The sequence below is a fragment of the Thalia democratica genome, chromosome 8, assembly GCF_965202585.1.
Source record: "Thalia democratica chromosome 8, ktThaDemo2.hap1.1, whole genome shotgun sequence".
Classification (NCBI taxonomy): Eukaryota; Metazoa; Chordata; class Thaliacea; order Salpida; family Salpidae; genus Thalia; species Thalia democratica.
The window spans coordinates 17,360,963-17,375,746 of NC_139172.1; the positions used below are offsets into that span (position 1 = coordinate 17,360,963).

Sequence of the window (14,784 nt, forward strand, 5' to 3'; positions counted from 1 at the left end):
ATACATTTGTAACCATTAAAAAAAATTCTAAAGTTTTGCTATGCCTGCTTAAATTAAAACTATTAAGTTTATAATGAGTTAATGATTTTTTTGTTTGTTTAGTGTTCTAAAAGTTTTGATAATATTAAGATTTATTGAGTTTTTTACAATCAAGTTTTTGTTATACTTACCATTGTTGATTAATCATTAAAATTGAACTATATTTTTCAACTTTAAATCACTGATTTTTTTCTCTTTCTTAAAACATTTTGTGTAAAACGTTTTTTTTTGTACAAGTTCTGCTGCATATATCAATTTTTTTTTATAATTTATTAATGTGTGTTATAAAATATGAAAACATTCATTTACTTATTCTAAATAATTGAATTAGATTAAATTTGATATTCAAGTATAAAATTATTATTATTTCTTTTTTAATTTTGATAATACTATGTAGTTTCTTTAAATACTTCCTTCAATGTTATATTTTGAGAAGTACATACTAAAAAACAACAATAAGTGCTTAAAAAAAAATCAAAATATTATATCAGTAAGTAATAAATATACAAATTTTATTTAATAAATAACAATTAATAACTGAATAATAGGTTCGTTTAAATCTTGTTAATGTTTATAATGTCAACAGTGTACTAAACTTTAATATTATACTTTTTTATACTGCTAAGATAAAACACTTTTAGTTTATAGTATACGAAATTAAAACAATTTATTTCTTAGAACTTATTTTAAACTTACTAAAAACTTTAGCTTAATAAATATTCAAAAATAATTAAGCATTAAAATAACTCATTTTGACTATTTTTTAACGCATTATTTGATACGGTACTTGTCTATTAACACTTGGAAAACTTTGCAAAAATGTAATTTAATTTTCAATACAAAGAAACTCGAAATACAAAAAAGTTATATTTAAAGCAGAATGTTTAGAAACCACATTTTTAATTTTTACGATATTTATTTAAATTTTATAAAAAATAAATGTATTTTTGGATGTTCTTAAACTACAATACTACATTAAAATGCAAGATACATATTTAGACAACATTTAACTTTTTCTGCTGATTTTAAATTTCTTTTTTATTAATTAAATCAAACAGTTTAAAAGAGGATTAAACATTATAGTTAGTTTTTTAAAGTAAAATAAAACATTATCTCAATACAGTTTTACACAAACATGCAAAATACATTGGCAAACTTCAAATAAATTAGTACATTCCATTTTTCTCCCATAGCTAAGTTATTTTTGTTTTCTTGATTTTAACACTCTATTTTCAATCTGAAAAATAAACAGTTTTACATTTCTAAAGTGTCTTCAAAAATTCACGATTGCAGTTTTAAACTCACTAAAAAGAAAGGTAATGTATTTAAAATATCAATATTTGTTTGTGTTAATAAATATAGATACTTTTAAGCTTATTCATATAGTTCGAGTGTACTTTTTTTTCTCTAATGCAGTTTCTGTCAAAATAACAATGATATTTATAAACGGACCTAAATTTGTAGAAAATTTTTTTTTAGATTGCTTAACTAAAAATACTTTTTATACAATGATACAACTTTCTGTCTAGTAAAAATATCAAAAATATTAAAGCAACTGAATATGCAATAACTTTTAGTTTATTCTATCCATCGGTTATTAGTCAAGTATTTTTACATAGTTTCACACAAAGTTTATAGAAAGTTATCGATATTTATCATTTAACTTCATCGAAACTATTTTAAAAAACAAAAATATATAAAAATTTTACTTGCTGCAACATTTTAAACTCCTCATAGTCAATTTTTCCGTTTTGGTCTTTATCAGCTTCCAGCATCATCAGATCTACCTCCTCATCAGAAACGTCCTCGCCCACTATTTCCAGCATCACCCGTTTCAAGTCACTCCTCGAAATAAAACCCGAGTTGGTTCTATCAAAGACCTGTAACACGTTTGCGATTGAATTACCACACAAAAAATAAGTCTAGATGATTAATTCCTTTTATGGCTGTAAGTTGCCTGGTGTTCTTATAGAGATTTTTTTATTAAATACGTTTTAAAACTTTTATAGCAAGTTTTTCTTAACTATGATAAATTATAAAGAGATTCCAACAATATTAAAATTTTATGACAGTATTTATCATACATTTTACTTTTGAATTGTTAATAAATGAATAACTTTATACGTTTGTTTGAGTTAAAAGTTCAGAACTAAGAGAAATAAATATAACATTTTCTTTAGTTTTGTTTAATTACTTATGACAAAATAACCGTATATATTTTTTAATAACAAATTAAATGATTTAAAATATTTCTAATATACACTTTAATAAAGGGTTATAAAACTATATAACATATAAAAGAAAGCTTTTTTTTCAAAAACTAAAGAAAAATATTTTTCGTTCCACAGATCTCTGTAACAACAAACAGTTAAGTATCAGAAAACTCTTTAAGCTTAATATTGAAAATTTTGATAATTTGTCACATACTTAAATGAATGAATGTTTATTGTTGTGTATATCAAAACAGTACATTAATTGACCTCATTAAAGCACAACGACATGTTTGAGACTTATGTGTGAAATAAAATTACACCGGTCATCTTATAAGCTTTTCTTCTTATAATTTTTTTAAATTAGTGTCATAATCTTTGTCTCTGCGATTGACCCTTGATGTATGATCTCTTATAACTAGATAAATAATAAAATCTTAGTATATAACTTTGATATAAGAAGATAAAAAACAGTTTTTATGTGTGTTTACACAAGTTTTGATAATTTTTAAAACAACTTAAATTTACTAGTATCAAAGTTTACAATTTTTAAAGTATTTGTTTTTTAATCTCATATAGTTGGATGGACATATTTTGTTGTGATCAAAGTAAGCATGTAATTTAATTTCATAATACAAAAAAAATATTCCAATTACCGTGAAAACGGCAATTATAAAAAAAAACAGTTTAAAAGAACATGAAAAGTATTGTTTTTGCTTAGAAGCAAACTTAAGTTTATAGTTTATTAATAGTTTGTCGCAAAATATATCTTTAAAAAATAATTGTAAAACAAAATATATTTCTATATATTATAATGCAGTATAATATATTCTTACAAAAAGTAAACAATTATAGTTTTTGTAACGTTCAAAAATATTATTCAATAGTCGAAATTATAAAACTAAAGACCTTTATTTGAAATTAAGTAAAATTTCGTCAATCTCAAAGGAATTAAATGATGTACAAAGATAAAAATTAACTACATTAGAATAATATTTTTGATATATTTTGATTTATGCATTATTCATTTAGTTGTTTGAGTATTTTGTCTGTTATCTTTGTTTGAAGATTAAATTTTTTTTAAATCAGAACACATCAGAATTAAGTTAATTTATATCTTTTTTTAACATCACTTTGTTTTATTAATCGATGAAAGTATTAATAAAATTAGTACTTTCATTTTTTGTTTTGAAGTTAAAGTAAAAAACGGTGTTAATTTTCTAATGTCTGACAGTTTTTAAAAATATGTGCTTGATTACTCTTTTAAACTTAAGTAAAAAGTAAAAGACAGACATGATAAAATCTAGTAAAACTTTTTTTAATTAAAATGTTAAATTACTTCATAAATGAGCTATGTTAGTTTTAATAACTAATATAGTAACTCTTTTATAGTGATGTGAGAAAATTTATACTACAATTGTGTAAATTAAAACCTTAAAAACTTAGAAAAAAGCCTTATACATTTTAAAACTATAATAAAAAGTTTGAAACATTTTTAAAAATTAGTAGATGATAAAAAAAGTAAGAACATTTTGTAAGATTACAATTGCCTAAAAAACATGATTTAAGTCAAAGAATCTTTTTTTATAAAATAGTTTTACAAAAGTTCTTGGACTTAAAATGAATTTCAATATTATTAATACGTTTTCTTAATACAGTTTACAAAAAATAAAATTTTTGTAAAATTTTATAAATCTACTTCAAACTCAGTTTGAGCCATAATAGTTTATTTTGAACTTTAATTTTGCTTGTCTTAATTGCGATGCTAATTGGACACTTCGACCTACCATAATTGTGACATTACAGTACTGATACAGCATTTTAATGGCGTTTTAAACCATCAGCAGACAGTATAATGAATACTATATAAAGTACAATTAGCTTTAATATAAGTGCAAGCAATTAGATTTTCGGAAAAAATTTACTTTCCTAATATACAAAGTTTAAATAGTGCTACATAACAATTTTTCGAATAAGAATCAGAACTGTATCTGCTTAAACGTATCTACAGCTTTTAGAAAGAAACAATTAAGTCAGTAGTTATCTTAAACATTACTGTTTTTTTAATCAACGTAAAGTTTAAAATAAAAGACAAACATTTTCTTATCGGATTTTCAATTTTGTATACTTTTAACTTTAATGCAACTATTTCAATTACCAACTTGATAAAACAATTTAGGAATCAATTAGTTTAAAAACTGTTGTAAACACCTATTTTCTGAAATAAAGCATTAACTTTAATTTTTGCGTTGCTACATTTTATAAGTTATGATTTAGATCATGTAGGTATTTTATTAGTTTAGCTTTGAAAAAAACTAAAATCTAAAGTAAAAGAAAACTATACAAAAAGAATATATAATTTTTCTAAATAGTTTTTTAGCACGTAAAAGTTTACTGCTACAATATTGCATGAAGCTACCGTTACCTTTAGTTTCACTTCTTGCAACAGAGTTTTACAGTTTTATAGACTTTTTTATTACGTACTTGTTTATATTTTTAAGTTTAAAACCAAATACAACTATTCTTATTTAAAACAAAAGTATTAAATATTTTTTTAGAAAGTTTTTTTTAGTTCATTTAAATTTTTTTATAGAAAAACAAATTCTAAGCAGCAGTTATAAGTGTTCTTGATTTTCCTTTAAACGTCATAAACACTATTTCAATACTTTTATATAAAAACCTACCAAATCGTTTTTATACGAGACGTTAACGTCAGAAATAAATAAGCTTACCAGTATAAGTTCTACATACAAAACCGTATTACAAATGAATGCTTTCTTAAATTAGTAGATGCTTTTTTTAATGAAACGCTTGTCAGTAGCAAATTGAAGTGACCTTTAGTAGCGAGCGAGCTGCGACCCTTTTAAAGGAAGAAACGCACATTTGTTTAATGTTTTGCTTTTTATTAAATCAGCATTAAAAAGTCAAATTTGAAAAAGTATGATTATTTGCAACTAAGATAAATCAGCTAAGTTTTTTTTTTTTTATAACTAGCTAGCTTCTATTAACAACGTGTACTTTTAATCAAACTAAACTATACTTTTTCAACACTTTTAACACCTACTTTCAAAATAAAACTATAGAATGTTTTTTTTTCAATAATTGAATAACATAAATCTTTGTATCTTATCAATAAGATGGTTCCTTACAATTATAAATTTTTTTAAAAGGTTTTAAGATAAGTTATTCTAAATACTGAAAACCATACGATTTCCTTTTGGTTTTATGTCGAATCAGGTGATAACTTAAAGCAATTTAATATTTTTCTTTTCAAATTGAAATGTTGATAGTGTAATAATACTAATAGTAGAAGCTTAAACAAAAAATTATTATCAGTATCATTTATATTGAGTTGATTATTTTAACGTATTTAATCAACAAGTATGCAAACAAAAATAACAAACAACTAATTCATTTTCGACGTTTTTATTTTATTTTTAATTTTAGTAAATATCTGGTGTTCAATAAATTTAACTAGCTTTTTTTGTGGATAACACAGTAACTTAAAATAAATATCAAAAAACATATATACACTATAGTTATATAAAACTTTAATTAGAAGGTGCTGAGTTGATAACAAGCAATATTCTAAATTAAATCATAATTTAATACGTTTTAGATTGAACCTAGTTTTAAAAAAAGTTTATGAAAAAAATTTTAATCCTTAATCGAAGTTATTTTTTACGTAAAAACTTACAACTTTTTTTTTTTTCTTAAGTTCTCACAATTTTAAATACTTTAAAGTGTTAAAAAAAATAAGTTTAATTTTACAAAAAAAAAACATTTAAAAAAAAATACTTTTTGAAGTTAAGTTTGAAACAATAAGCATTTCTGAAAAGTAAATGAAAAATTTTTGTTGGTTATATTAATTTAAAGTAAGTTAGCTTTTAAAAATTTAAAACTTTTATTAGAATTTAATTAATCATTATTAAAACTTTTGAAAGCTAGAATATAACTTGTTATCAATTGATAACAAATCCACTAAAAAACTTTAGGTTTTATTTTAGCTGGTCGTCTTATTAAATTAAAAAGATTATTTTTTGTTAAATATTTACTCTAATTTTGTTATAAAAAGTACCATAAATTTATTACACAACTTTTTTAAACAAAAAGTTTCAATAGTACAGTTTACGCTGAAAAATATAGTACTATTTATATTTGAACGTTTTTTATGTCTAAAAATTTTTCAATCAAGATCTAAAAGTAAACATTTAAATTTATTCTCTTATTTATAATTAAACTCTAGACGGATATTTAAACTCTAGACTAGTCTTAGTAATTTTTTTTTTACATTCTATGTTTAAAACTTAATAAGAAAATTTGTTTATATTTTATTGGAAAAATATACTATTTTAGCTTTTAGATGTTCTTTGTCTATAAATTTACAAACTTTGTAGCAACTCTTTCTTTAGATTTTTAGAATGAAGTTTTACTGTATACACCATAAGCTTTTCTCCATATTATCTTTGTATTATAAATGTTTTTTGTATAAAATTAAGCTTATTGTTTTTTTTTGTTTTTTTTTCAATGTCACTGACTTTATTTAAAACTATAATGGCTAAACTTATAGACAAGAAACATACTAATAAAACTAATTAAAACATAAAAAAGTTTATTCTTATTTATAGGTCTTACCTTAAAAGCTATGTGCATTATTTCATCGTTCAAAAATGACTTGTGACTTTTTTGTTTCGATAAAGTTTGTTGATTTTCCATCAAGCTAACAAATTCGTCGAATTCAACTTTGTGATTACCGTCTATATCCGCAAAATTTATCATTTCTTCTACCTCACTTTTGCTAGTCTTTTGTTTTTTAGTTATTAAAAAAAGATAATTTATTGCAAATGTTGCTTAAATTGCTTAAATTATTTTTTGAGTTTTTTCATTGATATAAAATCAAGGGTTCAATTATTAAAAAAGAAATATTTTAAATTAGACGCATTTTCTTGTTAATTTTGCTTTTAAAATGCTATAACGATAAACAAAATAAGAAACTGTTTCAAAACTGACTTGGTAGCCTAAACTTTTCATTACTAAGTCAAGTTCCTCTGTTTCAATGCTCCCATCCCCGTTTCGGTCAAAGTAGGAGAAAGTTCTTTTCAGGTCGTCCAAGCTAGTGTCGTGTACTCGGCGCATTGTGGTTTGATTGTATGTAGCTTCTGCAAAGCTTTTCTTTTCTGAATTACAGAAACACGCATCATATGTTAAAAACTTTAGGAGCTGCTCCAAGCGGTCAAAAAATATCATTATAGAGTTTTAAATGCTCGAATTCAGACTAGAAGATTATTTAATGAATTGATTCTTAAGTTTTTTCAATTTAAGATCATCAAATATTTATAAAGTACCACAATTACAGCTTACAACCTTAATAAAACGAAAACTATTTTAGATATTAAGTTACACGTTTTGCATTTTTAAAGTTTAGTATATCAAAAAATTTTGAGTTTTAAATTAACAGCTGACATATAGTAAATATAAAAATTCTTTTTTTTTGTTTATCGAGCTTATTTCTACTAATGTTACTTCACAAAATAAATTTGAGTTAATTTATTTCTTTTCAAAATTTAAAGTTTGGTAATAGAGATCCTAGCGAAACAAGTTCACCGAAATATGTAATAACAACAAATTTACATACAATTTACATACAATTTACATTCAATTTACATACAATTTACATACAGAAATTGTCTATCATTTTAAATAAAAATACATGCACACCTACTTTAGCTTCTATTCATTCCTTACAATATTTATTTTTTTAAAGATCTCCGTTGAAGTGTGTTAACTTGTTAACACACAGAAACATGTCTTAGTTTAATAAAAAAATAGTACTGTGTATATTTGTTAATTTACTTCATAAGTTTCAGAATAGTATGAAAAACATTTTGATATATCTTTATTATAATTTTGCAAGCAATGAATAAGATTTAATGATAAGGAAAAAATAAATTTATATTACCTTTCAAATAATTTCGTTCTTTTACCTGAATTCTGTATTAAATCTAAAATTTAAGGCTACATGTTACAACATTGTTTAATTATAAAGCCGTATAAAAATAACGCTGGTCGTTTTTGGTAGGTGTCAAATATGCACAAAGGGACATTTTTGCAAGAAGAACATTTTGCACTGGTTGAAAAATAATTCATTATATTTTTCTATTAGTTTGTTTATTTAATTATTATTATCTTTTTAATTTTTTACAATCACTTTTACCCTTAACACTTAACCTTGGTCGACCTTTATTTTTTTTTTTTGTCTTTTTACTTTAGTCTTTTTACTTCCGTGCAAAAATGACCCGTTGTGTAAAAATACTTCGTGTAAAATTGACTGCTCGTGCTTAAGTGACCCTTCGTACAAAAGTGACGCCGTGTAAAAGTGTTCCTTCGTGCAAAAGTGTATTCGTGCAAAAATGTATTCGTGCAAATATGATCCTTTGTGAATATTCAAACCTTTGTGCATATTTGATCCATCCTCACTTTAATCTATACATGGCTTTAAGATTATATCTAATTATTTAACGTTCGTTTAATCAATATTTGATATAAAAGCATCGTATAATTTTAAAAGGATTATTAGATTTGTTTTTATGTATCTTAAGCATTTAATAGCTTTTTTCGTTTTTTGTTCAGGGTATTTCAAAATAGTTTTAATACTCTTCTATTCGTTTAATTTTTCAGAAAGTGTGTTTTACTTTATTAATTCTAAAATTAAAAAAAAAACGAATAAATAAGTATTAAAAAGTTATAATTAGACTCTTAATAAGCTTTAGAATTTTGTCAGTTGCTGATTAGTATTCCAAAGCTTATCTTAAAACAGTTGTTATAAGCTTTAAAGTTAAAAGAAAAGTTTTAATTTAGTCACTTACTCAATAAAACCACAGAAAAGTATAAAAGCATATTATCATTTCTTTTTTTAAGAAAATCATAAGTACGAATTACTAGTAATAAAATGTATTTTCTAACTGAAAATTTTTAATGACAATACCATGTAAACATAGAAAACTTATCTAATATTTAGCTAATAAACTTAAGCCTTATAGCATGTATTTAAAGAGTAAAAAAATAAAATTTATATCTATTATATAGTATTTCATAGCTTATAATTTTTAACAAAAAACTTATCAAAGAAATTTATGTTTATATAAATCATCAAGTTTGAAATTTATTGGATAATTATAACTTTTAAAACTAAAGAAACTTGTTGCGTTTAGAAATTTTTTAAAATATTTTCTTAAGCTTGAAACTGTTTATAAAACTTACTTGCAATACAACATAAAAAACTTAAAGTTAACAAGTTTAAGTATTATATAATATTATGAAGAATAAAAAAGAGCTGAGTAAATAAAATTTGTAATACAAAAATAAATAAAAATCGAAATACTTTAAACTTTATAAATAAACTTTCTTGGAGCTTGTATTTAGCTTTCTGTAAATAAATACTTCACAAATTTTATATTTAAAAATCATTTTTTTTATCTAAATGCATTAGCTTAAATTTCGTCTCAGCAACTACAAATAAATAGATACTGTTTACAAAAAAATACTGTTTGATATAAATAACTACTAACTTAAAAATATAAACTCAAAATTTGGTTATTATAATTTTTTACATGTGTTTAGCATTTCACAACTTAGTATTTTGTATATTAGAATTTAACGCCTACATATTTTGTGAGAACTTATTTTTTTATACAAAATCTGCGTTGAAAATTTCAGTTTGAACATGATTGTTTAAACTTTCTTTATTAATTAAAATTATTTACTTATGTTCACTGAACTTTTGATATACTTTTCATTAAACACAATCACTAATTTACTTTTCTTAACTACACAATTTAATTTTTAAGCATTTAGTATAATAACTTGTGACAATCAAATAAATCTATCGAAAAGAGCTAGTTGTTTGTTCTACAGCAAAGTTTACTTATCTAGTTTCAAATTAATTACTTTTGATTTTTGAATATAATGATCGAAAAAAGCATATAAATAAAAAACCAAGCTTTTCTTTAATACCGTGGCCCGCAAGGCTCATAATGAAGTTTGCATCTATAAACATACTTCTTTTAAACAAAAAAAAAACGTTTTTTTTTTATGGTTAAAGTTAAAATTTAGTTTTTTAATTTAGTTACTAAGTATTAGTGCTTTATTATTGCATATTATATCACATTTTTGGATTAAAATAGTACTTTTTAATGATTACTACAATTATTTTAAATAACTGCAGCCCGCTGAATACTTTCTTCTATATAATGCGGCCCGCAAGCAGTTTTGTAAGGAAATTGGCTCGAGACTTATAAAAGGCTGCCGACCTCTGCCTTATACACTTATTACTAATTCCTGTTAGTTTTTAGTTACATAGTAAAAGGGTAATTTACAAGAATACAAAAATGCAATGTTTTAAATGCCTTTGATAATTTTCTGCTATAAAGTTTGGTAACTTGACTTGATACTGAAAATTACTTTTTCTGTTGAAAAATCAATATTGAGTATGAAAATTACGTTTCAATAACATTAGTCAAGTATAAATTGAAACAAATTATACATTTTTCGTTGTAATTATGTTTTTAATTAATAGTTTTTATAAGTTAGCGTTTGAATCAAAAGTTATTTTTTCTTTTGTTTAAGCGAACTTAGTAAGTTCTTGATAAATTTGTTAAGAAATTTGGACATCATAGTTTAATTAACCATGACGATTTATTTGACTTTTTGTGTATATCTTAAATAAATTAGATAAATTTACTTACTCCAATGCAATTATTTTAGTTATCAAAACCATTTAGTAAATTGATTTGAAATATATAAGTATCCATCATTCCAAGTTTATCGAGTTTAGACACTTTATTTTTCAAACACATAAGTTATTTTTAAAAGTAGAATTTTTATTTAATAATTTTTTACTTCGATTGTTTTAAAGTTTGGTCATCACAACCTATAATGCATAAACTGGGAGCTTCTCATTTCAAACCCGCGATCATTTCCCACCCGCGATCAAATCCTAGAACCGCTTACTGACCAAGGGTAAGGGGTAACAGTGATAGTAAAAAATTTTTAAAGAAAAAAATTAAAAATAAAAGGGATAAATAAAGAAAAAAATTAGAGTGGAAGTTGTGCGCGGGTGGGAAATGATCGCGGATGGTAATTGTCAGTATACCCTTTCAACTAGTTTTTAAGACTTCTTAATATCTTATTAAAAACCTAACTTGTTGGACAATTTTGTTAGCTTGGATCGAAAAAGTACTTCCTGCGGGCCAGATACAGCTCAATATATAATTTTTAGTTAGAAAACTAGAAAAAATACAAAAATAAGCTTTATTAAAATAAATACTTAAAAATATGCTCCAAACTTGATCTTGAGTAAACACTTACTTATTCTTACTTAAATATTACTTCATTAAAGTTTTTCTCGCAAAGAGTGTTTTTTTTTAACATTTTGTAAAGTTACGGTAGCCCCTAAAGTTTGTTTCTAACAAGTTTGCAAACGTAGACTTCCTGCAATAATTTTGGCCTATCTTCTTTTATAAAAGGATGCGGATTTAAAGTTATTTTTTAAACCAGTTAATAACAACATTTAGTTAAAATATATTTACAAATAAGATTTTTCAATATGTTCGGAAAATTTTGTAATACAAAGTTTTAAGTTAAAACTGTAAAATAATTATATGCTTTCTAATTAAATATAACTATACTACAGGATTATGTAGTTTTATATTAGAGAGAAAACACATTTCAGAAAAAGTAGTTATTGATAAAAACCAATAAAATCCCAAAATATACAAAAAATCTAACCTATACCTACTACAGTCAATGATTTAAAACTGTTAATAGCTTTTTTTTTTCTTAAAGTATTTAATCGTCTTATCAACTTTGTGAAAAATTAATTGTTTCAAATTAAAAGCTTTCAAGTCCTTTTGCTTAGTTAAGTTTTATTGGTGTTTTTATAAATATTTATTTATTTAAAATTTTCTGTTCTTTTTCTGTTAGAAGAATTTTTTATTTCTTTTTAGCGGCAATTACAACTTATTTTATGATTTTTTTTGTACTTTTTAAGTAAAGTGTCTGCTTGGCAACATATATTTGTTCTCCATATGTCTTTTTTTTTTGTTTGACTCGGGTTTTGATACCACTGTCAAAAGTTTAACTGTAAAGCACAATACTTTTAGTATTCTGGCTAATATAAAATTTCAAAAAAGTCTTAATTTTGTAGATCAGTTTCAATAATCTTAATATTTTTGGTTTCAATATAGTTTGCTGGATCTTAAAGCTCAACTTATACTAATTTTTTATTTGTTCAAAAAAAAGAAGAGTAGCTTTTTTAATACTGGTATAACTTTTTATTATCCAGGGTTGCTAAGGGTTTTTTGAAAAAATATTCAGGTTTACTTCCTCCTATTTCCTTCCCTTATTTCTTCCAGGTTTTTTAAAGTTTTTTTTTTATATTTTTAGTATTAATAAATATCTTAAACAGCTTTAAAATATTTAAAAGGTACTACTAATTAAATGTGTTTTATTATAAGCAAAACTTAAGTTGTTCAAAAATAATGATCGTATATGATAGATCTTTCGTATATAGAATCAAAATTTAATGATTCTACTTATAGAAATTTCAGGTTTTTTAAGTATATTTTGTTCAGAATCCTAGACTTTCTTTCAATTTTTTTAATTCAGATTTTTCAAGCTTTTGCTGTCAAATCCAAGACTTTTTGACAATTCTCATTGTTGACGTTTTATTAATAAATAAACTCACATTCTAAAATAAATAGTTTATAAAAGCTTGTCAAGAATTAAAAAAACGTTAATTCATTCTCTTAGTAAACACAAAAATTTTACAGTTTAAAAGAATACTTGTAGAAAAATAGTTCTATAACTAGATTTTGAATGAAGCAAAAATTGATTTTAATGTTACCTACTCATGTGATACGATGCTAGTTTCAATAATATTTCAATTTTTTTAGTGCAGATAGTTTACATATTGCTTGAATAGAATAATTGTACCTTATAAGTTTAGTTTACACTCGGTTACCGAAAGGATTTTTCGTACCTTCGACCAGACTCTTTAATCGGTCAATAAATAATTAACATTGAACGGACTGACTTAGCTTGCCTAATCACGTCAGAATATTGTAATAAATACATTCGTGTCTTTTTTAAAATTTAGATCTTACTAGTTTCATCAAACCACGTATAATTTTTATGTCGTAAAGTTTACTATAATTAGTGAGTACACAATTTATAAATATCTTATTTTTTTTTATAAATTCAAGGAGCATGCAATACTTAATGCATACAAAAACTGCCTGTTCAAAGTAGGGTAGTTGTTCAATATGTTAATATACCAATTTGTAGTTTAATAAAGAATAATTATTAATTTTACCAGATGAAGACATTGATAATTGGGTAGTTTTGTAAGTTTTTTGTATTTTTTGCAACATTAGTCTGACTTTTAATTAATTTTTTACTATTTAAGGCTTTGGAAATTTCCCTTTTTTTCAAAATCTCTCATTTTTTGACTTTTAATTTTCTTGGCCTTGTGGCAACCCTGTATAATACAGTGCTGTTCTAATGCAATTATTTGTAAGGAAAATTTGTGGGAATAACATAAGGCTGCAGACACCCGTTATGAACCGTACTATTAAATAACAAAGGATTTATCTAGAATAAGTGAATAGTATGGAAAAAAAAGACATTACAAGTACGAATGGTCTAGATTAGTCGGTCAAGAACTATCATCTAGCGTTACAAACGTTATCAAATTTTTAATCTTTTGTTATGGATATTTAAATGTATACTTTTCTGCAAAAACTATCTCGCTTTGATACTCGTTAAGAAAATGTATAACTCCTTAAAACTTCATTTCACGGCAATATTGATTACCACTTTAACTTTCACTGCTATCAGGGATAAAAATAACATTTGTTAGTCAACTAGTACTAATTTGCTCTGATGCTTTTTTTTCTATGCCAACAAACATTTTTTTTTAATTGAAATTTGATTTATATTTTTTGAATGAACTTAATGTAACCTGTTCAGTCTATGTATTTTATAAATAAATATATTTTTAAATAGATAATCTACTTCATCCTATAAATACAAAATCTCTTTTTTTATTAGAACGGTTAGATCTAAGGCTTAATAAACAATCAACGTAACTCTAATATTTTAGCTTTTTTATTTATTTTTTCTGATATAAGCTTAAGTTCGTAGTAATAGGTCAACTGTTTGAAACTTAATAATTTTTTTATAAAAACTAATTTACTTTTAATAACTTTTCATGGATTAGTCATTAAAAACTGGCCTTAAAGTTGTTTACATCAAAATTTTATTTGTTTTTAATCATTGGAAATTTTGATCCAACTCTTATATTAATGTTGTACAAACAATTTTTAATTCAACTAAGGATGTCATGAAATTTCAAAATTAAAATTTTTATCAATGGAAAGCTGATAATATTGTGACTTTGGTTTAACTATACTAAATTGGAAAATATTAATTTGAACCTGATCGTAATCTTATCATTTAAGGATGAAACATAACATTT

General features: G+C 23.5%; 1 protein-coding gene across 1 annotated transcript; it reads right to left on the reverse strand.

The window, feature by feature from the left end:
* Window positions 1-1,446: 1,446 nt before the first annotated feature.
* LOC145842938 (neo-calmodulin-like) lies at window positions 1,447-7,385 on the reverse strand. The gene is made up of 4 exons (XM_082950412.1): window positions 7,260-7,385; window positions 6,885-7,052; window positions 1,749-1,919; window positions 1,447-1,458 (listed from the first exon to the last, which is right to left on the reverse strand). Exons 1-4 carry the CDS (start codon window positions 7,383-7,385, stop codon window positions 1,447-1,449), a joined length of 477 nt encoding a protein of 158 aa, XP_082806538.1.
* Window positions 7,386-14,784: the final 7,399 nt, after the last annotated feature.

What these genes read in the sequence shown, in the direction of transcription:
- LOC145842938 (XM_082950412.1), bottom strand. Translation starts at nt 7,385, where the DNA reads ATGCGCCGAGTACACGACACTAGCTTGGACGACCTGAAAAGAACTTTC. An exon ending in TGAAAAGTTTAGGCTACCAA is followed by an intron (nt 7,053 to 7,259) that starts GTCAGTTTTGAA and finishes AAAAAACAAAAG; the next exon opens with ACTAGCAAAAGTGAGGTAGA. An exon ending in TAATGCACATAGCTTTTAAG is followed by an intron (nt 1,920 to 6,884) that starts GTAAGACCTATA and finishes AACGTGTTACAG; the next exon opens with GTCTTTGATAGAACCAACTC.